The sequence below is a fragment of the Drosophila obscura genome, unplaced genomic scaffold (genome assembly GCF_018151105.1).
Source record: "Drosophila obscura isolate BZ-5 IFL unplaced genomic scaffold, ASM1815110v1 contig_37, whole genome shotgun sequence".
Taxonomy (NCBI): Eukaryota; Metazoa; Arthropoda; class Insecta; order Diptera; family Drosophilidae; genus Drosophila; species Drosophila obscura.
In genome coordinates, this window is record NW_024542825.1 from 216,382 (window position 1) to 244,220 (window position 27,839).

Below are 27,839 nucleotides of genomic sequence, written 5' to 3' on the forward strand. Positions count from 1 at the left end.
ACGACCGGTTTAGTCGTTCAGCATTCTCAGCACCGTTAGCATCGTACGCACGAAGCGCGTCTGTGTGTTGTGTGTGGCCACGTCTGTTGATCGTCGTCGCGTCATCATCGTCTCGTCGTTCGAAACTTTACTCGTCGTCGGTGTCCGGAACACAGGCGAATCGCATCGCATCGCATCTCGCATCCGCATCCCATCGAATCATTCGCCCCGGGCCACAATCAAAACATCAGCGTGTCGGGCTCCTCGGTTTGCCGTCGCCGCCGCCTCATTTTTGGATACGAAACTCTCATTTTGCACCTGGTGGCCCTGGCCTGGCCGTGGCCTGTGCCTCTCCCCGTGTTCTGTTACCTGTTCGCGTGTGTGCCGCCCCGGAATATTCAACCAAAAAGAAGCAGCCGCAGCAGCAGCAGTAGCAGTGTTTGTGCCAAATCTCTAACTAAACTGAAACTGAATACAAGTAGTACAAGTGCCTTAAACGAATAGAAATAGCAATAGAAATAGAAATTCAGATTCATTCAATCAGATCTCAAAGAAAACAAACAATCTTTGCTCAATGCCCGAGACAAGGCAAAGGCAACGCAAATTTCAATATTTTTGAGTTATTTTCCCCCCCACCAAAAACCCCACTCCCCCACCACCCCGTCTTGAGTGTGTGTTTGCCGGGGTTTTGTAAGCCAAATATATGGTAATGGCAGAGATTGGTGGCCATTTGGCTCACCAGCTACCATTGCACAATCACAATCACAATCAAACTGGATTACAGCCGTCGCTGGTGATGAACCATCACCTGGATTTGGATTGTCATGGACATGATGTGATAAGTAAGTAAAAACACAAACATCCCCAAAAAGAAAAACCAATTGAAATTAATATCTAGGTAGATTTTAGGGGCATCCTTCAAAAATGGGTAAATTTGGGTAGCCTAATGCTAAGAGAAATCCAAGAAGTGTTTCCATCAGTTGGGTTTTTCGTATTTCACATTTTTCTGCTCGATGTTTCCAATACTTTGTTAGCTTATGTACAGCCTTTAGACACGTTTTTATATTTCAAATGTATTTATTTACATCTCAAACTGCTCTTTCCAATCGATACTTTTATATATTTTTGACTTTGCATCCTTTGGTATCCACCACTGCAGCTTTTTCATCAGCTTTTTAAGCATAGCTTAGCTAGTTCATCCCATAATTTGGCTATCAAAATTCAACCCAATTACTGCACTCATTGCATAGAGCTCAGAGCCAAAGGTATTTTCTATATCATTTACCGCTAATAACGCTATTTAAACGAGTTAATGACTTATTTATAGCCCTTGTCGCAGTACCCCAACTAAAACATTGCCAAATTAAACTGTCATTAAAAAGTGAGCGTAGTCACTGAGCTGTAACTGAACTGTAGCCATCTCAATCCCATACACATGTTTCTGATGTGTATAATGAGAATCGTTTTGGACATTAAAAGCCAATCAAATGATAACAAATAAAAGGCGAAATCAAATGTTATATGTTCGATTTTGGTACAGCCTTCGCTTTGGCAATTATGTGCATTAAGCTTTGAAAATATCTAAACTAAAGATCAGGGTTTGTGGTGCTGCTTTCGGTTAAAAATGCAATGCATCGACCAAAATGTTGTAACGTTTTAAAGACTGAGGCGCTGAGCTCTTGAACTTTTGTTCAAGTTTACCGCTGTGTAATGAAGGAAGACATTGAAAAAGGTTAAACTTGTGCTGAACTCTTTCCTACCTTGAGATTATAAACGAGGAGAAGACCTCAGGGCTTGACATACGCGATCTTGGATGAATATTTTATATAGATATTAAAAGATAAAGAAAATTTAATGCAAGATACGTGCCCATAAAATAATTTAACTTATGTTCGGAATGCGCATTCCCTTTCCGTTGTGTCAAAGTTTGCAATAATTTTGAGGCGTTCTCGCCATTAACTCAAATTAATAGATATTTTAATACATTCTTTGACCTTTTGTTGTGGCGAGTTCTATGTTTGAAAATAACATCTGTGCCAGTGATGAACCGATGACAGATCAGACTTATCTTTGCCAGTTTTGTAATGGGCTTAGGACTTAATGCGACTCGGAGTCGGAGTCGACGCGGCAGGCCGATGGCAATAACTTTTAAATGATAGCTGTATTTTATTTTAAGTACAATTTACATATAATATAGAAGCCAATTAACAGTTGAATGACATTTTAATGTTGAGCAATTAAAAGCGGTCAAGCAATTGCACGCCAAACAAAAACAAAAAACAAAAAAAACACCGAATCCAACAGCAGCGAAAATCCCAAAAATTATCAAAAATGTATCCCATGCGATTTAGTGTCGAGCAAAATTTTTAACTAGACAGAAGTTTTTGTTAACCGAAAATGCATTTTATAAATTCATAAACCAAAAGTGTCATTAAAAAATGTGTGTCGTCTGTGTGTGTATGTGTGTGTGTGTGTGTGTGTGTGGGAGAGTGCCAGAGGAATATATTTTATTTTATTTTATTTCAATTTTATTTCGTATGCTAACAAATGTGACAAATGTTACGCCTGACAGTTGTCTAACCGAACAAAAGACCGCAACAAAAAACCAACAAAAAATGACAACAACAACAACAACAGCAACACCAAAAAAAAAAAGGAATAGAAAACATGAAAAATCATAATCATAAGCACGAAAAACACAATTGTGCGAGAGAGTTATTTAATTATGAATGAGCCAGGACAGCGACACACACACACACATACACTCTAAAAGATACACACATAGATACATTTGTGCATCTCACTGAGGACCATTTTAAATTGCATTGAAATTTTTTTAATTGTAATTTAAATTCGAATTAGTTGTCCGGCCATGAAGCCCTGCTAAATATTTGATGAATGAACGAACGAACATTTTAATTTGAAAACTTTTTGCGCAAAAGTTTTCCGCCTTTCCACCTCGCTTCTTCCTCTCTGTCGCTGACTGACAAAACTTAAAGTTTTAGTTTTTAGTGAAAACAATTTTTGTGTTATTTTTTTTTGCGTAGCCCATCCTCCGTGCCGTTCCACTCTCTTTTTGTTGCTGTTGGTTCAGTCAGAGTCCAAGCTGGGGGTTTATTTTGTTTTTGTTTATTTGTTTGTTTGATTTTTTGAGCGCTGTAAACATTTTAATGAGTTTTTCATGTCGCAGGCCCATGGGCAGCAGCCAACTCCCTCCCCCTCGGCCACGGCCACAGTCAACATGTCGCCGCGCCGCGCCGCTAACTTCTCAAGTAGTCGTTAAATTAATTAAATATAGTAGAAACAAAAAGGAAAAATTTACAAAATGGTTGAAGTGTAGGTTAGGGATGGGTATCGTCAAGCAAATATCGATATTGACCTAAATCAAAATATCACATAGAATATCATATCGAAGATATGATATCGTAATGAATATCGCCATATCGCCTTGAATATCGATAAAATCGATATTATCGAGCTATATATTTTTATAGTTTTAATAGTATTTATTTACAATGTTTTTATAAGATATATATATATACTTATATATAAAATATAAGTATTAGACTGAGGTCGAAAGTTAAATCCAAAAACAAATTTATTACAACAAAATCAAAAATATAATATTCTTCAAGAAAAATAACTAAAATATAAGATGAGATCCTTTTTTGTCTTTTTTACCTATGTATATGCTAACACGTAAAAAGTTAACTCAAATGTTAATTTGTCCAATCCTTCCGTTCCAAACTTTCAATTGTGACAATTTTTCTGGCATTAGACGATTTCAAAGTGTCCGACCAGCAGCAGAAAATAGTCGTTCGCATGGAACTGACGTAGCTACAATGGGTAATACATCAAGTGCAATTTTGTAGAGAGCAGGATATGTATCCTTGTTTGAAGCCCATACTTGTAGGGGATTCGATTTTGGATCTGCCAATGACGACGTTAACTAGTGAGACATTTCATCCCTTTCGTGCATTACTGGAGTTTGCTGCTTATGGAGCTCAGTCACCATTTGCCAAAACGAAGTTTGATTGTCGTCAACGTCCTTGTTTTCTCTTTGTTTGAGACGAGAAAATATGTCGATATATCGTAAGAAATATCGATGTTTTCGGCTAATATCGCTTTGAATATCATATCGTTTTGAACTTAAATATCGCATTTAAGTATCGATATAATATCGATATTGCCATATCGATACCCATCCCTAGTGTAGGTACTTCCACTTCCACTTTGCTTGCACAAGATATGGACAAATGCTACGCTGCAAAATACAAATACCAATAATAAAAAATAAAAAAACCAATGCATACTTCAGGGCGTTTCACTGACAGACTAGTTTCGATTTTATTCTCTTCGCTTCAGGGCCATAAAACTGTACAACTCTTATGTGGAAGGAAGACCCATAAAAAAATGACAATTATTTGCGGCCATAAAAACCAAAACGATTTTTATATTTATTTTTATGGTCTAGCAATTAGCTGCAAAAATTTGAATAAAAAAAATCTAAAGACACTTCTTTCCATGTACGCAAGTATCTAACAAATTGTTCTGCCCTAATCGCATTCATATTAATTTCATTTAAATCGTTCAGCTACTAAAATTAATCGTATGCTAATTAACATTTTTTTTTTTTTTGGCTACGTCAAAAGTTTTTCGAAAGTTAATTGTGAAAAATTGATTGAGCAAATGCTTAGCTTGGCAAAAGTCACAAGCAAAGTTGATATAATTTTTGAAACAATTTGTCAACTGTCAAACAGCGAAATGCTGTGCTGCCATGCCATATAAGGTTAAGTTGTTCGACATTGTCCAAAGAGAATGGTACGGTGTTCAGACGTCGCAACGCGACGCGACTCGAAGCGGAGAGTGATAGTAGTCCCAGACATAGATCAACAACAGATCTTGCAACTGGTGGGATCCAATGTTTATTTATAGTTTCGCTGAAACGTGAGTGAAAGGCGCAGGGCTAAGCATACGCTTACGAGTGCCATAAAATTAATTATATGACCATTCTAAACGAGCCTCGAATCGATTTTTGTTTTAAGTTTACAATTTTGTTATGCATTGATTTTGTGTTTTGAATATTTTATTGGTCAGAGCTGGACACTAACGAGCGTCTCCCTAGATTACATAAAACTGCCTCTTTAATTTATTTTCCATAGTCTGACTTTAATTTTGGTTACTTTTAAATTGCGCGAAAACTATTCAAAAATTTCTGCATTGATGACATCACAGAAAGGGCCACACCCATTAGTCAGTCGTGCCATAGCCAGACAGACACGACGTTATCTATATTTTATGAGAGTTCCTATCCGAAATTTCTGGTCTTCTTTTTTGTGTTGCCTTCCCGTTTCCGGTCAGTTTTTTATATATTGGAATCCCTGCTGCTGCTGCTGCCTTAGGGGTGTGATAAAGTTATTTAGGCGCAATCCATAAATTCCCGTACCAAAACAGAGAGACCCAAACGTAAATCCCAAAAGCTTATCTGATTTTGCACTTCGGGTCCAGGCCCTGCTGGCACTAGATCAATATGTTTTGGACAGAGTTGTCCCCGTACCTGGGACCCAACACACACAAGACAGCTGTGCGCCTGCGCTGTGTATCGCCGTCACCGTCACCGTCGCCTCCTCCAACTCCAGCTTCAGCCAGGCATTTGAAATGCATTTGCACGAGTATCTGTGATTTAAATCTGTGTGTGTGTGTGTGTGTGTGTGTGTGACAATAAAAACAGACGGGCGGAACCCGAGAACCGAGAGAAACCCACAGTTGGTCTAGAAGACAGTTGGCAGATATCAAAACATCAAGTCCCTAAAAACTGCTCCGCTCCCCAGGTAAATTTCTGGCCAGATTTTTATATTTTTTTGTTAGCTCTGTTTTTGTTTTTTTTTTGTGTTTTGTTAGCGCTGCCTTAATTAACAGCTCGTTGACTGGCGAAATTAGAAAATTATGCCTGGAATTTCCGTTCTCAGATGAGCAAAAAAAAAAAATAAATCAGCAATTTTTCGGGGGGTTCTGCTGATTAGCAAAAAAAAAAGAAAAAGAAACAAAAAAGTGGGAAATGATAATGAAGTGGGGTGATTGGATAATTATTGCTAAACTAGTTGATTGAGGGTTTTCCTATAATGTGAGGAAAATGACAACGAAATTGGCTCAGAGTTTTGTTAATTTTTGGTCTGACATTCTAACGAAAGTAGTGGGGAAAATGTTCAACGTATCAGTGATTTAATTGCATCAAATTATTTTGCTGAAAAGTAAATTTAAACCGCAGATTACAGCACCGAAAAATATATGTAAAACCCACCAATAAAAAGTGCCCAAAAGATTACATTTCCCTCTCCGAAAATCCTCTAGCATTCCGTATGTAATACTCCATTTCGTGTGTTTTTGTATTTTCCACCGAAATATCTTAAAGCTCAGACCAGACGCCGCTCAATGACTTCCCGCAGATACTCTCTAACCTAATTAATGCATTTCAAGATATTCCGCACCGCACCGCACCGCTGCGCCCCCTGCCCCCCGTCTGACTGCCTGGAATTGGGCATATTAAAGCAGCCGACAACCTATTAAAGTGCAATTAAAATTTTTTGTTGAAATTCTGTTTTCCATTTTTGGTTTGGTTTTTGTTTTTTTTTTGGTTTTTTTAAAGTTCATTCAAGGTGTCAGCGGCTTGTCAAGGTGAGAGCCAAGCGGCTGGCTACTGTTTGCTCAGTCAGAAAACGAACTGGAAAAAATATTAAATTTCAACTGGGGAAATTGTCAGAGAGATGGAGAGAGAACCCAAAGGGCGAGACAGGGACAGTGGAACAGAGCGAGAGAGAGACTGAGAACTGATGAATGTGCAGGCCAACAAAATTAGTTGAAAACCAACCAAAAACAGCAAGAAAAGATTAGCTTTGGAGGCCGAAGCATGGGATACCCTTGAAGAATGAGCGATATATGATAGAGGGATGCATAAGAGGAATGCAATTGGGAAAAGCTTTTCTTTAGTGCTGATCGAGAAACCATAAAACTTATTTTCGCATTTACTCTCGCAAAACTCTTGCCACATTCATAGGAACCCTTTTCTAGGGTATATCTGAGCTGACATGCCACGCCCGTTTATCGCGTGTGATCCGAAGCCGCATTGGGGAATATCCGCGACTCGTGCCTCTCCCTGGTTTATCCTCCCGCGCTGCCTGATGGCTGATGGCTGGTGGCACTGAGGCTCTGCTCTGGCTCTGGCGCTGGCTCTGGCTCTCCAGGCGCTCATTAAGAGTGCGGCGCGCTTTGCATTTCCCGCTGGGATTTTGGTGGTGGGGCAAGTTTAGTTTTCGGTGGCCCGTTGAACACCCGCTGCGCCATATGACACCTTCCCAACTGTGGGAGTGTATGTGTGTGTGCTCAGGTGCATCAGTGGCACAGTGGAAGAGAGAGAGAGAGGTAGGGGGGGCCGCGAAAGAGTGGTAGTCCGGTAGAATTGCTAGCTGTGTGTGTGTGTGTGTGTGTGTGTGTGTCCCTTGTGTGGCATTTTGGCGTGTTGCATGCAATGCGGTGGCCACTTTAATGGCGTCGTTTTTAAAGCTTTATTCTCCCAACCTCTTGCTGGCTATAGACTGAACCTCGCCACCCCCCGCACCACCCTCCTGTGGCTGGATACCCCACGGTATAGGTACCTTTGCTGCCGCTGCTGCTCTTTATGAGTGTCATTTTTATAACCCTTGTTTTAATGGCTAATTAAGCATGAAAAGACAATAAAAAAAAACCCTACAAAAATAAAAGAAGAACAACAAGAGGATGCTGACTAGAAAACAAACCAAGAAGAAAAAAACAAAAAACCAAAACTTTTATGTCTTCGATCTATAAAGTACCCCAAAAGGAGAGGAAGAATCCCTGCCCCTACCGATGGGACTTCAAATAGTTGCCGCCTGGCGTCAGCTGCCGCCAGACGCCACTTGAGAGCCGTACTTGAGGGTAATCCACTCTACATAGAGCCCACTCCGTGTAGAACTCCGTATTGCACAATCTAACAAGTTCATTTTGCAGCCAAAAAAAAAGAGCGAGAGAGAGAGACTACAAGTGGAGATCAATGCCTGAGAGTGGTTTGCTTTGGTTATATCTTATTACATTAGAGTTTGTGGGTGGAGGGGGGTGGAACCTATGCCTTGTTTGTTCATTTAGAGGCCCTCGCCACTCCAGCCACACACTTCAATGTCAAGTGTGTCTCGTCTCGTCGCGTCTCGTCGCGTCTCACCCATCAACAGGTTGGACCGGACCGCCTGCAGTGCCCCTCAGACACAGGGCCCGGCCCAGACTCCGACTTGAGCCGAAACCGAACCGAAACCAATTTTGATTGTCGCGCCACGGGGCGTCTCATTCAGCATTAGAAGGAACGAACGAACGGTCGAACGTCGCCAGACAGTAGCCGGAGATGCAATTACCGTTGCCTGACAATATTTTGACTCATCTGCAGCTAACCAGGATATGGGATTTGGGATATGGGATGTGAGATAATGGTGCCAGGCTATATGGTTATGGCTATGTGTGCATAACTAAGCCAGATATACTGCTTCTACCCCCCGGCCACTACCTTTAGCTGTTACTGTTACCTGTGGCTGCAGTTGGCTTGCGGCTCATTATGTCAAATTGAAATGTTGCCACACGGCCAGACAGGCCACAAACAGACGAACACCAGAGTGTCCGGCAGTGAGACAGACAGAGAGAGACAGAGAGAGAGAGACAGTGAAAGAGAGAGCAAAAAGCATTGAAAAACAGGCCAAACAAGTTGGTCATTCTCTCTCTTTGTCTCCCTCTCTCTGCCTTTATTTACGGCCAAATTACCGTTGGCCAAATACTTTGTAGAAAGAAAAAAAAAATATGAAAATTATACGAGCCATTCCTCCATGTATGTAGATCAAATCATAATCAATGAAATGTTTGTGGAACGAGACTGCAGTGCAGAGGCAGTTTGTAATTGTGTGCCACATTTGGCAGCAGCGGAATCAGCGCAGGCTGTGGGCCAAAGACCCAAAGAAGACATCAAAAAAGTTATGGCAATTTAATGGGAATTGCATTGCATTAACACTTGTGGAGCGGAATGCATATGCTGATATGCAAATTAATTCAACTACTGACCTCAAAAGATTTTTACTACATTTTCGTTATATTTTGCACAACGTTTTTCGGAGTCTAAATTTAATTAAATGTGGTCTAGCATACACCAAATATATCCATCCATTATGAAGACTTTTCCTAGAGTATTACTTACTATACCTTACAGCGTATTAATCACTCCAAACCAGAGACAAATTAACCTTTGAAAAGTGAAAAAATTTACACAGTATTTCTGCTCCGATCGCTTTAATCCTTTAAGCCTTTTCTCCGACGTTTTTTTTCCCAACTTCTCCCATTTTTGCCTTGCTCTATTAACAAAATGTTTGTAGCTCATTATGTCAAATTGAATTGTTGCAGCAGCCAAAAGCAACAAAACAGAACACTCAGAGACACAGGAGACACAGAACCGACCAAACAAGTTAAAGACTCTGAGACGCTGAGCAGATCTCTCAATGATTCCATTCCATTCCATTCCCCCGTGGCGATTGACTTTATTTATGAGGAAGTTGGCGGCGAGCGTTTTGTCGCCGCCTAAAAGTGGGTAGAGCAGAGGTAATACATCTTCCCGATACACCACAGCAACACCAACCGACCAACCGACCGACCACACAGATCCGCACTGTGAAATGAATCATACGAAACGGGTATTGAGTGCGGAATGGAGTACTCATTCGCAACTAGTTCCGCGCATATATATATATATTTATACGAGTGGAGAGTAGAGTAGAGACTGAGAGAGAGAAGTAGAGCCATAAAGCAGGCCTACTTAAAATGCCATAAAACCAAACAATTTATTGGAGCGAAACCAAGATGCAAGGAGTCCTCAATCCTCGAGACCTGCTGCAATCAACGCGATTGGAGTCGGCCAGTTGCAGTTGATCTTTGGGTCTCTCTCTGGTGTGTCTGTGTGTGTGTGTGTGTGTGTGTGTGTGTGTGGAATTGGTATCGAAACATGCCGCTGCGGTGCAACGCTCCTTTGAAATTCAAATTTTATGAAGCTCATTAAATATAAATTTGTCGTTCGGGCTCTGCCACAGAATCGACTTGAGTCGAAGCAGTAACGATGCAGGCAGCCAGCCAGCCAGCCAGCCACAAGGCATGTCAACACAATGAGCCCCAGCGACTCCTCCTCCTCCTCATCTGTGGATCTGTGTGGATCTGTGTAGATCTGTGGATGTGTGCGACTGCGACTGCGACTGCGGTATACGACACCCCAAATAAAATAATATAAATTAATTAACAAAACGAAGCCGAAATGAAGTTAAAAATTTGCATGAACACAGGCCCAAAGCCTTTGGCGGTCGGCGCGGCGGTCTTCTCATCCAGTTTCTGTTTTTCTCTCTCTCTCTGTTATTTTGGAGTTGCGTGTGCGTAATCGGTCGGCGGTGTGGCGGAGGGGATTCGGGTGGCTCTACCCTACTATGGGGGCAGCAGGACCCCAACGATTGTTGTGGGGTGGAGATGCAGAGAGTCCCAGTGGCCAGTGGCCAGTGGCCAGTGCCCGGTGCCAGCGCCAAGACAACGCGTTAAATGGGCAACTCGATCTTCGAGTGCCATAAAGCAGGCGGCGGCGGCGGCGGCGGCGTCTTTTAATGAGGTCTTAAGTTTTTTTTATAACGGTGTCGATGCCATCGCTGCCACAAGGGGCCACAGAGGGGGGGACACACCTTGGCGAGGCATTCAGTCAGTGACTTGGAGCAGGAATTTCCAATAAGGAAAAGGCATGTAAATTATTCTATAATAAAATTAATGTTTACCTGAAGGAGACTGCCACAAGGAATCTGTCAAAAGTTTTATTGAACGCATCTCAGAATAAATCGACTCCCAGAATAAATTAAATTTATTTTATTTTTTATTTATTTATTTATTTTATAATTAAATTTTAAAAACATAAATCGACTCCCAGAATAAATTAAATTTATTTAATATATTTATTTAATTTATTTATTTATTATTATTTATTTAATTAATTTATTTAATTTATTTATTAATTTTAAAATTCAATAATCTTTTATCTGCTGAATAGTACTCCCATTAGATCTTAATTGTCGAACTGTAGACAACCCTCAATAATTCCACAAATATGTACCATAAAATGTGGAAATACTTCGACAGTTTCCCTGGTAGACTCTCCTAAGCCTCTCTTAGATGCCCATTGAACCCATAAAATACATACCCAAAATGATGCAGTGGGAATTTCACGTATCCTTTTTGCGTACTCAAGCGAAATTAATATAAATCTGCGGCTTTGGGCCATGTTGCTACATGCCACAGCAGAAATAGGTAGAGCACCGCAGCGCACAGGCAACGGCTAAAACAGCAGAGATACCAGCAGACACTACTACGAGTACAACTACAAGAACACCTCCAACAACTACAGCCACAGACAGAGGGACAGAGGGACAGACAGACGGAGAGACGGAGGGACGGAGGGACACATAACGACAATGTTCAAGTGCAAAAGGGGCACGCATGCGCGGCAACAGCCACAAGGCACAGGCACAGGCAGAGAGACGCAGGCACAGGCTGGAGGCTTGATGCTGGCCAAAAGGCAAACACCCATGGGGTGGGGTGGGGTGGGTTGGGGGAATGAGTGTCTGGGCCAGGAGTAGCACCAGGAGATGGTGCCAGAGGAGTGAACCGGCGTGGAGAGTGGAGCAGGGATGCACCTTTTCTGTGTTGTCATGTTTGCGCAATATTTGCGACAAATAAAGCATAAAAACTGTTAAAGTTCACACGCATCAGGTCAAATATTTACACAAGAGCCCCGCCGCACAAACAACAACTAAAACAACCAACAGAAACAACAGCCAGCAATAACAGCAACAGCAACAACTGCGACACCAACTGGGACTACGACTGCGACTGCGACAATATCCATATATCCATATCCATATCCATATCCAGCATAGCATATCCAAAACTGCGGTCAAATCGCACACATTCTAATTAGCCAAAAGCCGAAAGCCAAAAGCAATTTATGATAAACCAAAATGCAATACAAATTAGTAGAAGCAAAAAAAAAATATGCAGCAAAATAACAAGAAATTGTAAATCTAGCGCGGGGAAGTCGCAGACTTAGATACGCTTAAGGATGCATAGTTTTCGGGGCAGATAAATGATGTAAGTTTAATTTATTTACTACTAAGTAATGCTATCAGACTCCCCAAATACATATTTATCGAATGATTTGTTCTATGGAAATGACTCTTGCATAAATTATACGATACGAGTATTGCAGCTAAGAAAGGCTCAGGAAAGCTGTTCGGAAGGAACCATTTAACATACCTTAAATGGAATATGCTGCAATATTTTATTTTATATTTAAATGCAGGATATTCCTACACCATGAAGCTGTTTCGAATATATTTATTTTGCTGAAATATTTTATGTCTATGCAATGATTCAGCCATACTTTAGCTGTTATGGTATGGAGCGTATAGTTGTAAATTTGTAGTAATTACTAGCAGTCACTGAAACCGCCAAGCAGGGCTATATCTAATTGGATATTAATGCTGCCAAGGCATACGTATTACATATGTACAAATTAAAGTCTCTAAAAGTCTTTTCTGCCCAGCAAACAGCCCACACAAATTCATCAGACTCTCACAGAGTAGAGTATCCCAGAAAAACCTGCACAAAAACCACATTACAAATGGGCAAAAATGAAAATGGTATAACTACGGAAAAACAGCAAGCAAATAAATTGAAAAATTAGTTACTACTGCCCATTGTGTGTGTGTGTGTGGTGTGTGTGGTGTGTGTGTGGTGTGCCGCCGACAACAAAACTCGTTTCCTCGATTCCCCCCCCATATATGAAAAGGTTAAACTGCATTTTGAATTTCAACTTTAATTTGTTGTTGCCAGTTTTTTTCTTTCTTTTTTTCCTGTGTGTTTTCTTTGTTGTTGTTGCTGTTGCTGTTGTTGTGTCCTCTCTTTAATTGCAGTCAAATCAAAGTCAGATTTTTGAGTAGATTTTTGTTGTTCATTACTGACATTAATTTGACACTTTTCTGAGGCTGAGGCTGAGTCCGAGAGCCCGCGCACACACAATGAAATGAAATGAAATGAAATGACGGCCCTGACTCTTAACTTGGCTTTCTCCCTTGTTGATGGTAGTTGCTGGAGAAGGGGACGGGGGCGGGGGCGGAGCAGCAGGGGCAGGAGGTAAGAGATGACGGTACCCCTACTTACAGGCCAGAGTCCGTTGAGAGGGGGCGCCTTGTGTTAAAACACCATAAATAAATGTCGCCCGCTTATCGCCAACGAACAAGAGAGAGAAAGGGAGAGAATCCTGCGTCGGCGTCTGACTCTGGGCTCTGGCACGGCCCCTACTGCCACTCCAGCCACTCCTGCCACTCTCCATTGAAAGACAAATGCGTTGTCAACGCAACCTGCCTAATAACCCATCATGATCATCACTTAACCCAACAGACGATGCAGCAGAACAGCCAGCCAGCCAGCCAGCCAGCCAGCCAGGCCCAAGGTGGAACAAGAAGCTCAAGACGAGAGAGTTCGGGTTTGGGTTCTGATTCTGATTCTGGATTCGGCGGGGTTCTAAGTCGGGTCTGAGGAGAAGGCTCAGCAAAAGACACTATCGCCGCTTGTCATCTGTCGGCGACACGCAGCACCGAAGCGGCAGCAGCAGCAGCAGAGGAGCAGGCAAGAGCCTCCTCTCCGGTGTCGGAGTCTCGAGCGTCCCAGTCGAGTGTCTGCATCGGCATTTTGTTTTCTGCTGCAGCCGCCGCCGCTGCCGCCGACACACACACAAAAAAGGTCATTTCCGTTCTTCTGCTGCTTGCAACATCTCTCTCTCTCTGTCTCTCTCTGTCTGTCTGTCTCTGTCTCTTTCTGTTGTGGCATAAATTGTTGCAGGCCCATGTCCATTTTGAGTCCAGGCACTCTTTGATGTCGCGACTTCAACCAGCCAGCCAGCCAGCCAGCCAGCCAGCCAGCCATCGATGGCATCTTGTGGCATCAGTGGCAGCAGCAGCCCCAGCATCATCAGCAGCAGCGGCTTCTACCACCGGTCTCTCGTCTTGTCTCGTATTCAAATTTGGCTTCAATAAAACGACAGCCAACACCAGCATCGAGTGAACCAACAACAGCAACAACAGCAACAACAGCAACAACCAACAACCACATTCAGTTAGCTGCGACGGCCAATTCCAAAATCAAACACTTCAAAGTGATTGCCTGGCGGCGGCTTCTTTTGGTTGTATGATTTTTTTTTTTCTTCCACTCCCCCTCCCCGCCCAGCCACTGTTTATTGTTGATTTTTTTTTTTTGTCAGATTTTTTCGTTGAGGAGAAGAAGAGTCAGTTTGCATTGATCAGTTATTGGCTGCACATACACAAGGGGAGAGATGAGATGCGATGAGATGCGATGAGATGGTGGCGTGACACGAGGAAAGGTGGCTCGAAGGTGGGAAGAATCAAGCTTAGAAATTTAAGTACAAGATGAGCCAAAGAGGTGGTAAGAATATGAGCCAGAGAGGGGGAAGAATATGAGCCAGAGTGGTGGGAAAAATATGAGCCAATAAGGGTCAGAAAATGAGCCAGAGAGATGGGAAGAATATGAGCCAGCGAGGGGAATAATTCAATGGAGAGATAGCAAGAATATTTACTCACTTATTGGAAGCTTAAATGCAGCAAAAGGAATCCATTTCTTAGGATGATCTTTTAAATCAAAATTCTACCACAAATCCCATTTTAAGTATGGATTTTTCTCTGTCTTATATTAAGCCCTAATTAATTTTTCTTGCCCCACCTATACCTTGTACCTTGCCACATAAAATCAACAATCGATTGCAATTGCAACATTTTCCAGCCAGTCTCGTATTGAACTCTGCCCCATTGTGGCCACTGCTAACCCCTTTTTGTTTGGTTGGTTGGCTGTGTTTTTTGTGTAATTAATTAGGCAAATTCATATACAGACAGCCACACAGACAGAGACAGCACACAGAAAGAGAGAGAGAGAAGGGAAGAGTAAGCCAGTCAAGAGACAGACCGAATATCGATCGAGAAATTTTAGATGTTGTTGGCTGGTGGCTGGGGAGGGCCCCCAAAGCAAAATTAAGATAATGTTGTCCATTGTCAGGGCAACTGCAACTGCACTTAATTAAGCCAACTTAAGACCGAACCCGGATGAGTTCGAGGGTTTATGTATAATTGAGAGTATCGAAAGTCGATGGGCAAACAAATCAAAAACCGCAAAACTTCCTTTGAAGCAAGCAAAGACACAGGGACAGAAGGATTGGCCGTCAGTGAATGAATGACTGAGTGAGTGAGTGAGTGAGTGCAGCAGCCCACGCTTGAGAGACGAGAGACAATAGCCAGGGCCATAACAAAACATGGCCTAATCAGTGGCCAGCCAGCCACACTCTTTCCACTCCACTACGGCTGGCAGTCAGTGCTCTTCTCCTTTCTGGGTTTGGGCTGCCCTACCTTCTACTCCCTCTCTCTCTCTCTCTCTGCTTTCTGGTATCTACAAAATTGATGAGTCTGTCAAAATGTGAATTCGAATTGTCCAGCCCAAGCAGTGTGCTTGGTGTGAGTGAGTGAATCTGACTGAGAGTGAGTGAGTGTCTGTGTGTGTCTGAGTCTGAGTATGTGTGTTGTGGTGCCACAGTTCGGGGCACGTGTTCCAAAGGGTCTCTCTTCGTGGTCCTCGCTGCTGCCTGTCATCATTAATTTTTTAAATCGTTGCCCGAGTCACAGGTAAAACCGAAAACAAAAAAAAAGACCAGACAGAAATGAATGGAACTCTCCAACAGCAACTGCTTCCAGGAAAAATGACAAATTTTCCAAGAAGTCACGCGCTCAGCGGCTGCTGTGTCTCTCCACTGATTTCCCCACCCCCACCCCAAACCCCCTCGCTACTATTTTCTACTATTTTATGAGCATGTGAAATTCCTAGTTAAATCCAACAGAAAGCGGCACGGCACTTGCTATCCATATACCAAAAAAAACGAAAAAAAAAAAAAAAAAAACACCATTCAACGATTGCTGTGTGACTGCGCTTTGTATTTGCCTTATAACAAATATGCCATAAATCAAAGAGGAACGAAATGAAACCCTTTACCTTGCTACAGACTCTCTGACTGCTGACTACCTCCTACCTACCCAACGCCCCCTCCCGTCATGTGGCAAAGACACAAACAGTAGTTGCTTTTGAAATCGCGCCCATATCCGGCGGAGCTTCCATAATTTTTTTTTTTTTTTTTTGTGGTCTTTGAGGCCCGGCACCCAGAGACAGAGACCCTGGCCAAAACGTATCTTATCGATGCTTTGCATTTTGCATGTTGCCTCTTGTCCGAGCAACAGCAACAAGCTGCGGCAGAGTTGTGGGGAGAGGGGAATGGGGCAGAAGATGCTGCTGCTGCTGCTGGCTGCTGGCTGCTGGGGCAGCCATTGCATTGGGAGCTGGAGTTTGGAGTTGGCCCCCACTGCTAACCCATGTGCTGCTGTACATGTGTGAGTGTGTGTGTGTGTCGTGTGTGTACATGTGTGTGTGTGTGTGTGTGGAGTAGCCACCGAGAACCCTGGTTGATTTGACTGCAATTTTACTTGTTCTCCTCATTTTTCTCTCCCTGTCTCTCTCTCCCACTCTCAGCTTGTTGCCGCTTTGAAAGATTGCCGACACTGATAAGGAGGCAGCATCGACCGAGTAACGGGGAGGGGGGCCTCTCAGTCAGAGAGGTGTGCTGCAGGGTTTCGGGGGGTTGAGGGGGATACCAATACACATAGTGGGCGTTTCCTATGCGAACATACGAGTATATTCCGCGTACTAACTTTGATATGTTTATTGCTCAGCCATCAATTGATGAACTCAGAAGATGATACCTCATAGATCATCATCAATGGCACCACATCTATCAAATCCAGCCATAAACAGCCAAGAATAGCCAACGAAACTCGTGTTTGTTAGATAAAAATGTGACTTTAAACTGAGACTTCAAATGAGACTTAAAACTGAGACTTAAAACTGAGACTTCAAATGAGACTTAAAACTGAGACTTAAAACTGAGACTTAAAACTGAGCCTTTAATTGCCTGCGGAAATGCTAAAGTTAAGGATTGTTGTAGATGCTCCTGCTTAATGGGCATTGGATGGCATTGGGCATGCAGAAAGGTGTGGAGGTGGCTCATTCCCTGGATTAGCGCACTGAAAATGCCTTAGAAAAATTCTTTAAAATTCTTTATGCTCACAAAATTAATATTATATTTAAAAATCCAGGCCAAAGTTAATCCAAATCCATTTCAATGTAGTATATATTATCAAAAAGCGTCGGAAGATGTCTAATTGTTAGATCTTCTACATTTTAATTCTAATTAGGAGCTTCCAAAAATTCTGACAGTGGTTGTTGCTAGCTTGAAGCAAGCACACAGCTCTATAGGTCATAGGTTTAACCTATTACTGGCCATAAAAAATTTATAAATGTTCTAAATATTCAAACACTTTAAAGCTGAAAAAAAAGGAAACGCCACCCCCAATCAAATTAGATAAATAAAAATATTCAAACGACTTTAAGTTCGATGCACAACCAGGGCAAACAGGGCTCGGCCACAGCTGCCTCTATTCCCACACACACACACACAGAGATAGAGAGAGAGAGAGCGAGAGAACTCACGCTCTTAGCCATGTCCAACAAGGTTTTGCCTGATCACAGTACAACAAAATTACATCATATGGCGAGTATCTCGCATCTGGCAGTCGTCGCACTCGTGTTTGGCAAAAGGTTGAGGAGGTCAAGAGCAATCGACAGACACCCCACCCCACCCCACCCCAGCCCAGCCCAGCCCCCACCCCTTTTGCGTGGCAGAAAAGGTGCGGCCATTAAACATTTAAACACCTTTGCCATAAAAACTTGAATTCGCCCCGTTTGGTCAAGATCAAGTGCCTTAGAAATGCTGCCAGCAATCGTTATTTAAATGGAAAAGATATACACACGCGTACATATGTACATATGTATGTATCCAAGGAGGAGTACTCCGTGCGAGAAGTACAGGAAAAGAAAAATATATCCCAAAAAAAGAAGAGGCGTAAATGGTGGCGGGGGGCGGGGGCGGTAGGGAAGAGACCAAAACCGAGACCGAGGCGGCAAGTGACAGGCAAAAATTGGAAACACGCAGCTTGTGAAGCGTTTTCCTCGTTAAAAGTGAAAAAGCCGCAGTAGCCGCATGTGCCCCACGCAGCAGCCGCCCTCGCCCCCCCTTCAGCTGCTCCCTGCAGCTCCTGCTCCCAGCCGTCACTCTGCCAAAAGAAAAACCGACACAGTCGCAAAAATTCATAGACGACAACACGAGACAAAATTGCATTTTGGTCCAATGTGTGCCGCATGGCCCAACGACAACAAAACAAAAAAAAAAACAACACCCGATGGAGCCGCGACGCGTCAACCTCCAGTCCAAAAAAAAAAAAAAAGAGGAAAGAGCAGGAGGATTGACAGGGTGGCAGGGTGGCAGTTGGGGGGGGTAACCAACAAAATGGCAACATAACATGCAAAAGATACGCCACAAGAGCGGAAAAACCCCCAACCCGCACCACACACCCCACACCACACACTCCTGCTGAAACGAAACGAAACGCAAAAGGAGGAAAAGATACACACAGGCGGCGCAGGAGTTGCGCTTAAATTCCCATTACAGCCCATAATGGCTGCGGCTGTGTGTGTACTGTCTGTGTGTGTGTGTGTGTGTGTGTGCATGCGTAAGTGTGGGTGGAAAAAGAAAAATGAAAACGAACTGCGCAGGATCATTAAGGCAATGGGGGAACAGTGGGAGTAGCAGCTTCAGCGCCAGCCCCAAAAACACAAACGCAAACTCAAACCCCAAGGAGTAAGCCAATACATAGATCCCCAAAATATACACGCACACACACGCACACACACACACGTGCAGAGACAAACAATGCGAAATGTCAGAAGAAGGCACACAAAAGATACACGTACGAAGGGCCAACTGAAATTTATACAAACACCAGAAGAAAAAAAATAAGAGCGAAAAAAAAGGAAAGAAAAAAAAACGCACACCAGAAAAACGAATAAAACGCACAACAAAAGAAGCTGCCAAAAAAAAATAAGACACAAAAAAATGGCTAAAATGGTGGCCCCAGCCATACGCAACACACACACACACACACACACACCCATACGCCCCGTACGTACAAATCACACACATGTCCATATGTCTATATAGGGTAGCATTATATAGCATTTTGAAAGCAAAAAAAGCAGCGAGCAGCAGCAGGAATGAAAGAAAGACAGCAAAAAAAAAAAAAAAAAACCCACATGCCCCCAAGCCAAGGCTGCAGAGTGAGTGCGAGAGAGAGAGAGAGAGCGAAGGAGAGAGATATTGCTGAAGCAATTGGATGCTGAAACATGGAAGTAAATGCTGACTGTCTGTCCAGCCCAGTCTCCCCATCTGTCTGTCAGTCGGAAACTGAAACACTTGGAGCTTGAAAAGCAACAAATATCCAAGTACTAAAGCTTTTCCCTGTTGGCTTTGCAGCAGCTTAAAAATACCCTAAAAAAATTACAAACGAATTTATGAGCAGCGCGGAACAGGGCGGTGATGATGGAGAGCTGAAGGAGAGCTGAAGGAGCTGTGTATTTAGGAGTTTCAGCTACAAGTTTTCAAGGGGAAATCTTTAAATTAAAGCGCCTTTACATGGGAGTATATTGATAGCTTCTTGATGATGAAACCCTAAAGTTTACTTGGCAATAAATAAAATAAATATTAGCTATTTAATCAGGAAAAACAGGCCCTATATTCCAAGTGCTCCAAATAAATAAAACTTATTATTTTTATTGTGTTGCTTAAATGTTTCTAAATTTAATCAAAATTTAATCCAAATTTCTTCTGATTAATCCCAACTTTTTAATGTGTGAAATATTTAAAAAATAACCCATTGCTTATGCTGTGTATTGAACCCAATAGAAATATAAAAATTTCCACGAGCCCTAATGCTTCGTCTTCCATTTCGATTGCAACTTCTATTCAGTATTTATTCAGTAAATTTATTTTATTCAATTTGTTAATTCAAATAGTTTCGCAATCGTCTAGTCAAGCTCTCTGGCAAAATTGTAAGACCCCAACCAGCAGGGTATGTACGAAAAAAATCGGCGAAAAAATAAGGAAAAGAATATACACAGAGAGTGAGAGAATAACAACAACAACAACAACAGCAACAGCAACAACGATATCGGACAACGGCAGCAGCAACTTGTCTGCTCCGCCTTTATAAATAATTCATGTGTAGCTACAGCGAGTGCGAAAGATACGCAAGATATCGTACTACCCGTGCATATACACACCCCAGCACTGTACTCCTCCTTCCGGCACCAAACGCCCCTAACCACTCCCCACAAACACACACACACACACAGATACGCAGCCACGTTTAAAGATACAGCGGCAACAGATACAGATTTTATGCTGGTGTGTGTGTGTGTGTGTGTGTGGTGGGGATGGTGGGGCAACGAAACATTTAAAACGTGCTAAACGCGCGTCAAAGTTTTTCTTAATTTTTCAACAGCATGAAAAAGTTTTTGCTGTTCCCTCACTGCTCACTGCCAAGGATTACAGGCAGCCGCACATATTTACTGGGCAAACTGGATACATACGGGGTGGTGGGGGGGGTTTGGGTCTAACAGAGGGCACAAGAATATATTGTATCTTGTAGAGTGAGTGGCATGGTGTGTGCTTGTGCTGTGTGCCGCCTTGTACATAATGTGCCAATGATTGCATTGATTTTTTTCTTTCTTACTTACTTTTTTTTGCGCCAGAAAAAGTTTTGGGGCCAAAAAAAAAAATGGCACGAAGATGAAGTTGATGTAAAAATACACTGAGGAAAAATTGGAGATATACCTAAAGATATATCAGCACTGAAAATCGAGCTGGCAATTCATTAGATTAAAAATATATTATTATCATAATTTAATCATCACAATTCATAAACATATTTTAAAAATAAACAAAAATCGCTCTCTTATGCTAAACTGTATTTATCATCTGAATAAGCACAATGGAAGCCGAATATAAGCCGAAAACATATCCTGCCATTACGTATACTTAATCTTGGCAGCCAACCGAGAGCGAAAACTCTTCAACTTAAATACTTGAAAATGGCTGCCTGCCTGCCTGGCAGGATTTATGAATTTTTCAAATGTTTTCTTTCACAAAAAAAAAAAAAAAAACAGAACGAGAGCAAAAACTTTTTGGCAGCAAAAGTTTTTTGGTTTTTGGAGTCCCGTGCCTGTCCCTGGCATCCCAGACACCCCCAGCACTTGGGTAAACAGGGAAAACTCAGATTATTTGATAACAGTTTGTTAATTAGCGCTGTCTTTGGCTGTCTCCCTGGCTATTTGTTTGCGTTTCCGAGGCATAATTGGCAAAATGAATTTAAGTTTAAAATAAAAAAAACTGCAGAGCCAAGGAAAATTGCAAAATTGAATAGGAGGCGAGTGGGAAGGACTTGACTTACTGCTGGGGACTACTCTTGGCCGTCGGCAAATGGGGAAACTTCTATTTTTAGTTTGTTTTTGATTGGGTATTCTTTCTCAAATTGATTTCAATTGAATAATAGATGCAGTGCCAGCAAAAAATAAAAGATAGAGGGTGGTAAGCCACTCTGCAGTAACCCACTTTAAATTAAAATATTTATACCAATAATATTAAAATTGTATTTTCGTTCTATTCTATTTGCAGAAAAACAACGTTTATCGCATTGCGTTGGCTGTGGCGGCCAGATCCACGATCAGTATATCTTGCGCGTTGCACCCGATCTGGAGTGGCATGCGGCGTGCTTGAAGTGTCAGGAATGCAGGCAATTTCTCGACGAAAGCTGTACGTGCTTTGTGCGTGACGGCAAAACCTATTGCAAGCGTGATTATGTTAGGTATGTAAAAAGCCCACAGCACATAATTGTATCCCATGACTCGGGTTACGGGTTACATATCATAATTTTCCTCTGCCCAAACGAACTGTATTTACCCCCCCTAAATACACGCCTCATGTCATGCGCTTGGTTCACTTTTCAGTTCCAATTGTAGCATTTTTTTTTTTTTTGGTATTTATATGCTGTTAGCCAGCCTTGTTAGCCCAGGCAATTAGAATGATGATGCCAACACACCAGAGAAATATAGACAGACTTCGCAGGCACCTAGTCAACATTTTCTGTGCGTTCTAATCAACAGATGGTGGTCCAGTAGCAGGCATCAGGCACTGGGCACTGGACACTGGGCAGGGGGGGTTTCATCATCGCTAAATGTATGACGTGCAATAAAAAGTTTTTTTTGTTTGCTGCCTTTTTTTTTTTTGTGTGTGTTTTTTTGTTGCTGTTGCCAATAAAGCGGCAACGGAGGAGCGACCGAGCGAGCAGCAACGTCGCAACTATTTGCCATGCAAATCTTTGAATAATTGATTAACACGTGCAAAGCTATAAATTAACACTTTTCCACACACATATCCGAATCCAATACGAATGATTGATGAACACAGGGCACACACAGAGCTCGGGATTGTTGTTGTTGTCCGGGCGGTGGCGGCGGTCACAAAAGAATTTCATTTTATAGCCATAAACAAGGTAGAGGCTTTACCTCATCCCCCATCCCATCCCCCATCTCTCTCGGAGTGACCATATTCAAGGCTATTTACAATAACTAATCATGGGTTATTTTTTTTCTACCCATTTCATTTCATTTCAGGTTATTTGGTACAAAATGTGATAAATGCGGTAACTCCTTCAGCAAAAATGATTTTGTGATGCGCGCCAAAACGAAAATCTTTCACATTGAGTGTTTTCGGTGTTCGGCGTGTGCGCGACAATTACTGCCAGGTAGGCACCGCCGAGTAGCTTCTCCACTTTAAATGTACGATTACTAATTTCGTTGTTTATTTATTTCATAAAATTTTTTGGCTAACAGGCGATGAGTTCGCGTTACGTGATGCTGGGGCGCTGTATTGCAAGGAGGATCACGATGTGCTGGAGAAATCATCGCAGAGCAGTCTCACCTCCTCGTCGGTGGAGAGCAACAACAATATTAGCAGTAGTAACAATAATAACACCAACCTTAGCAATAACAACCATTCCAGCGAATTGGGTTCAATGTCAGGTGAGTGCTCCACAAAACCACAGCAATAATTTCTCTGTTTAAGTTACAACTTGATTTAGTGTGCGCAGTGGAGAGAAATAATACCTAAGTACTTGAGTCAAGCCCCTCTTGATTCAAGGATTCAGGCATAGTTATAGCAGAGGTATTGTGGCTCAATCTGTGGCTTAGTTTATGTTGCCTCCCAATGGAGAGTTGCCTGAAAGCGTTGCAAACAGTTCCCAGGGAATAGTGCTAGCAATTCTTTAGCAGTACGCACAGATTGGTTAAAGATTCCTAAATACTTTGGGCAGGTTTCAGTAATATTTCAAGAAGGGTTGTTCCTGCACTTGGAGCAACCCTTCAACCCTCCATTGTGTCGCTTGGGGGATGCTTCTATTGTGCGGCAGTCTCTCTCTCTCTCTCCTCTCTTTGTTTTGGCTTTCAGTTGACTGTGTGTAACTGGATATTAGTTCATTAGTTTGGCAAATATTGTGATATGCCTATTGTTGTTGCCTTTGGAGCCACATTTTTGGAGTCAGCCATCCCATCAGCCTAATTGGCATTGAAGTTATTAGTTTTTGGTGGATAGATATCAAAATTGAAGTGCGATATTAATAGTTACAGTCCTTTGTGTGCAGCGACAGCCTTTACAATATTTCCATTAACGAATCCGCTGATTATTGTGGGGGAAAAAGAAAGAAAGAAAGACGTATCTTATTCCCAGTTACTGTTCTCGGAATACCCTCTGCAGAACACAGGAATGTACTATACTTAACCCATATTTTATGGGGTCTTAGATAGTGGCCAATAGTCCACTTTAGCGCTCCCACTGCAACTTCCAATTCTCCACTCTCTAATTGCCTTGGCAATGGCAAAAGAGCAGCACAGGCACAGGCACTCCACTCCACTCCACATTCTGTGGCCCAAAAGATTGCCAATCCTAATTAGCCTAAATTGGTCTGGGGCAAGTGGCACTACAGCTGGGGGACACTGCTGACACTGCCACATGCCTCCATGCTTCGGCATCCCACAAAAGCGTTTGCCGTTCGTGTTTTATTCTTAGAAAAACAGCGTTACATCCTTGTAAGTGATAAAGGTGTCAATAGAAATCGGCAAACGTCAAACAATGTACGACAATTGTCAAACCATATCGTCAACATAATCTCATTGTTTAACCTGAACGAAGAAGAAGAAGAATAAGAAGGAGACAGCAACAGAGCAGAGAGTGAGGAGTGAGGAGTGAGAGAGAAGTGTGGAGAAACCTTATCAACATGGGGCGGCGTTGTCAAACGATGCCAAAACGTGTGTGGCACAGATAGATGCCATGCAGCACAGCACCGCACAGCACAGCAACCATTGCCTGTCCCCCCCTCAATTTGCAAAAGGTGTAAGGGGGCAAGGCAGTTGGTTTGGTTTGTTCCATGCAGCTGCCACACACAAACACAAAACTCCAAGTTGCATTGAAGCATTGAAGCAGGCAAACATTGACAAGCAACTTCTTGGGAATTGGATTTCTGTTTGACTGAGTTCGATCGTCGCGTTGATCAATCTTCGGTACTCCCTTTACTCCCTTTACTCCCTTACTCCCTTACTTGGGGTATACCATTCATAGTTCCACTTGTTTGGTTTATTTTATTTATTTGTGTTCAACTCGAAAACGGCATGCAGTCTAGTCGAGTGTTTGCCAAACCACAATGCCACAGAGCCACAGAGCCACAGAGCCGCAGAGCCACACAGCCACAGAGCCATGGAGCTCAGTCATGGGGCGGTGACATCGCTTTGATGTCTCTTCATAACCAATTCCAGAGAGCCAGCCCAAGCGATCGCGCTTCAATTTGTATAAAAGTTTTTGCCAATTTGGCAGGCAGCACCCACAGGTTGATAAGAGGAGGCAGGAGATGTGGGTAGAGCAGCACCAATACACCAGACATCCATCCATGCAACGATCGATCTATTCTTTGGTTTGAGTTTCGGCTACGATCTTCATTGATCGAAATTAGATAACAACTTGTTCGGGGGTTGTGAAACACGACTTAATTACCATCGACCAACCCATCGGGTTGTACGATCGCATCGATGCTACAATTCTGATACAACGCGTGTCTGCAAACAGCAAGAGAGAGAACTCAGAACACAGAACACAGACAGAGACTCTTTGATCTTTGCACACATTTGGCGATATTTTTGGGTGCAATTTGGTATTTGCTTTTTGTACTTGAAGCCCCAGCAGCAACAAAAAGAAATATGTAGAACGGAAAGAAAGAAAAAGATAGATATTTGGTAGGCAAGCGGCAAGCGGCGAAACAATTCATCAAAAAACGGCACTTCAAAGTGTTTTTTTTTGTTTTTTGTTTTCTTTATGCCAAAAATAGCAAAAAAAATTGATCATATCTTTGCTTCTCTCTCGTTTTTGTACAGATTCTGGCAGCGAATCGGGCTCACATAAAAGTATTAGGGAAAAACGACCCTCGGGTCCATCGGATGGCAAGCCAACGCGAGTTCGGACCGTGCTCAATGAAAAACAGCTGCATACACTGAGGTAAGTCACAGATCACAAACCAGAGATCACAAATTAGAGATCAGCGATTACAAATCACAGTACTAATACACTTGTGTATTCTTTGTTATATGTAGAACCTGCTACAATGCTAATCCGCGACCTGATGCGCTCATGAAGGAGCAACTGGTTGAGATGACAAGCCTCTCGCCGCGTGTCATACGCGTCTGGTTCCAGAACAAGCGCTGCAAGGACAAGAAGAAGACCATCCAAATGAAGCTGCAAATGCAACAAGAGAAGGTATGTCTATCGCCACCCACACACCACCATCGCCATGTAGCCCATGTGTATAATCTAGCTCTATAAACGTTCAATAAGATGGTTTATCCATACTTGCAGGAGGGTCGCAAGCTTGGCTATGGCGCGATGCAGGGCATACCGATGATTGCCAGCTCGCCGGTGCGCCATGATTCGCCACTCAATCTGCAGGGTCTGGATGTGCAGACATATCAACCGCCGTGGAAAGCCTTAAGCGATTTTGCCCTGCACGCCGATCTGGACAGTAATGGAGCAATCAATACGCATACACCTGCATTTCAGCAGCTGGTCAACCAGGTAAATACGATACGATACGATACGATATGTATATTCATTCAGCGCTCATTTAACTAACTGCGTTACTCGCTTTTTTGTTTTGTTTGGCAGATGCATGGCTATGACCTGAATGGAATGCCAGTGCTGCCGCCCCATCCGCCACAGGGACCACACCCACCGCCGCCGGGCCAACAAATGAACGGGCCGCCTGGGGGCAGCAGCATGGACTCGGGCATCACCTCCTCGCACCATCATCCGGATAGCACGGACTCGTATGTCACCTACCTGGAGAGCGATGACAGTATGCAAGGCAGTCCGTAGACCAAATCGAACCGAATCTAATATCAGCTTCTTTTGTTGCTCCCAGAATCCAAACTGGCGCTGACACCGTCATCCTCGTCATCGGCATCGGCTGCCACATCGATCTCCTCGCCGCCATCGTCCTCGTCGGCGGCGGCCACTGGTGGCGTTGGCATCGGTGGCGGTGCCAGTGGAGTTGTGGGTGTTGTTGGCGTAGGCGTCGGCATGGGCATGGGCATGGGCATTGGCATGGGCGGGGTTGGTTGTGTTGGTGCCGCCAATCAGTCGGCCACCGAGCAGCTTATGCAAATGCTCCAAAAAGTGACTGGCTCCGGTGGTGCCCCGGCATCCCATGCGGTGCTTTGAGCTCATGCATGGCGCAAGGGGCCAGGGGGCAACCGTCAACCATGACGATGGCTCCTGCTGATGCTGCTGCTGCTGCTGCTGCAACAGAGACAGACAGAGAGACAGAGAGAGAGAGAGAGAAAGATAGTAGTGGAGGTAGCAGAAAAGAGCTCGCGGGCTTTTTGGGTTTTGTGCAATTTCCGCGACTCGGTTTTGGTTTTTAGCTCCCCCCCCGCCCCGTCCCCTTTTCCCCTGTACTATTTTTGTAAACTATGATTTGTATTTTGTAACGTAACTTTATTTTACTTTATTTTATTCTGTTCTGTTCTGTTCTGTTTGATTCGGTGCCAAAAAATAGTCTGTAGGCCGTTCGTTGGCATTTGACTGGCTAAAGGGAGGATTATATCTTTTTCTGGCTCTAGTTCTTTGCTTTGGCTCAGTTTTTTTATACCATTTTTGTTGTTATGTAATATACCGTTTTTGTTGTTGATTTCCACATAAAAAAAATGTAAGCAAAAATTAAATTAAATTAAATTAAATTAATACAAAAATGCTCACACACTTGAAAAGTTTTAACAATAATTTTTGCATTAACAAAACACCGAAAAACTTGAAAAACAAATAACGAAAAACTAAAATTATTCGATAAACGACAAAACAAGTTACTTCGCATCAAGTAGGGAATTTCATTAAACGAAAAAAATTGTACATAACTTTTATAAATATATATATATATACGAGTATATATAAATATAAATATATTTTCATTCAAAATGCAAAAAATCGATTCATAGACATTCAACCAGAAAACGAAACAAAACAAAAATCAATGATGTAAAACGAGAAATTGACTATAAAAATAGGAAAACAAAAACAAAAAACGCTCGTGTGTATTATAGAGGATATATAAACTGGGGCTTAGAATATAGTATAAAAAAAC

At 42.6% G+C, this 27,839-nt stretch overlaps 1 protein-coding gene across 2 annotated transcripts; it reads left to right on the forward strand.

Moving 5' to 3' along the window:
* On the forward strand, nucleotides 1-27,220 carry LOC111080274 (insulin gene enhancer protein isl-1). Of its 2 annotated transcripts, none has more exons than XM_022375779.2 (9): nucleotides 1-821; nucleotides 21,779-21,968; nucleotides 22,777-22,907; nucleotides 22,996-23,184; nucleotides 25,582-25,702; nucleotides 25,798-25,960; nucleotides 26,039-26,275; nucleotides 26,366-26,555; nucleotides 26,622-27,220. In XM_022375779.2, the coding sequence occupies exons 1-9, from the start codon at nucleotides 683-685 to the stop codon at nucleotides 26,918-26,920; spliced, it is 1,659 nt and encodes a 552-aa protein (XP_022231471.1). In that variant the 5' UTR covers nucleotides 1-682; the 3' UTR covers nucleotides 26,921-27,220. The 2 variants fall into 2 exon arrangements, with proteins under 2 accessions (XP_022231471.1, XP_022231478.1); XM_022375786.2 differs by having other exon boundaries at nucleotides 2-821; nucleotides 26,060-26,275.
* The last annotated feature ends 619 nt before the right edge of the window (nucleotides 27,221-27,839 follow it).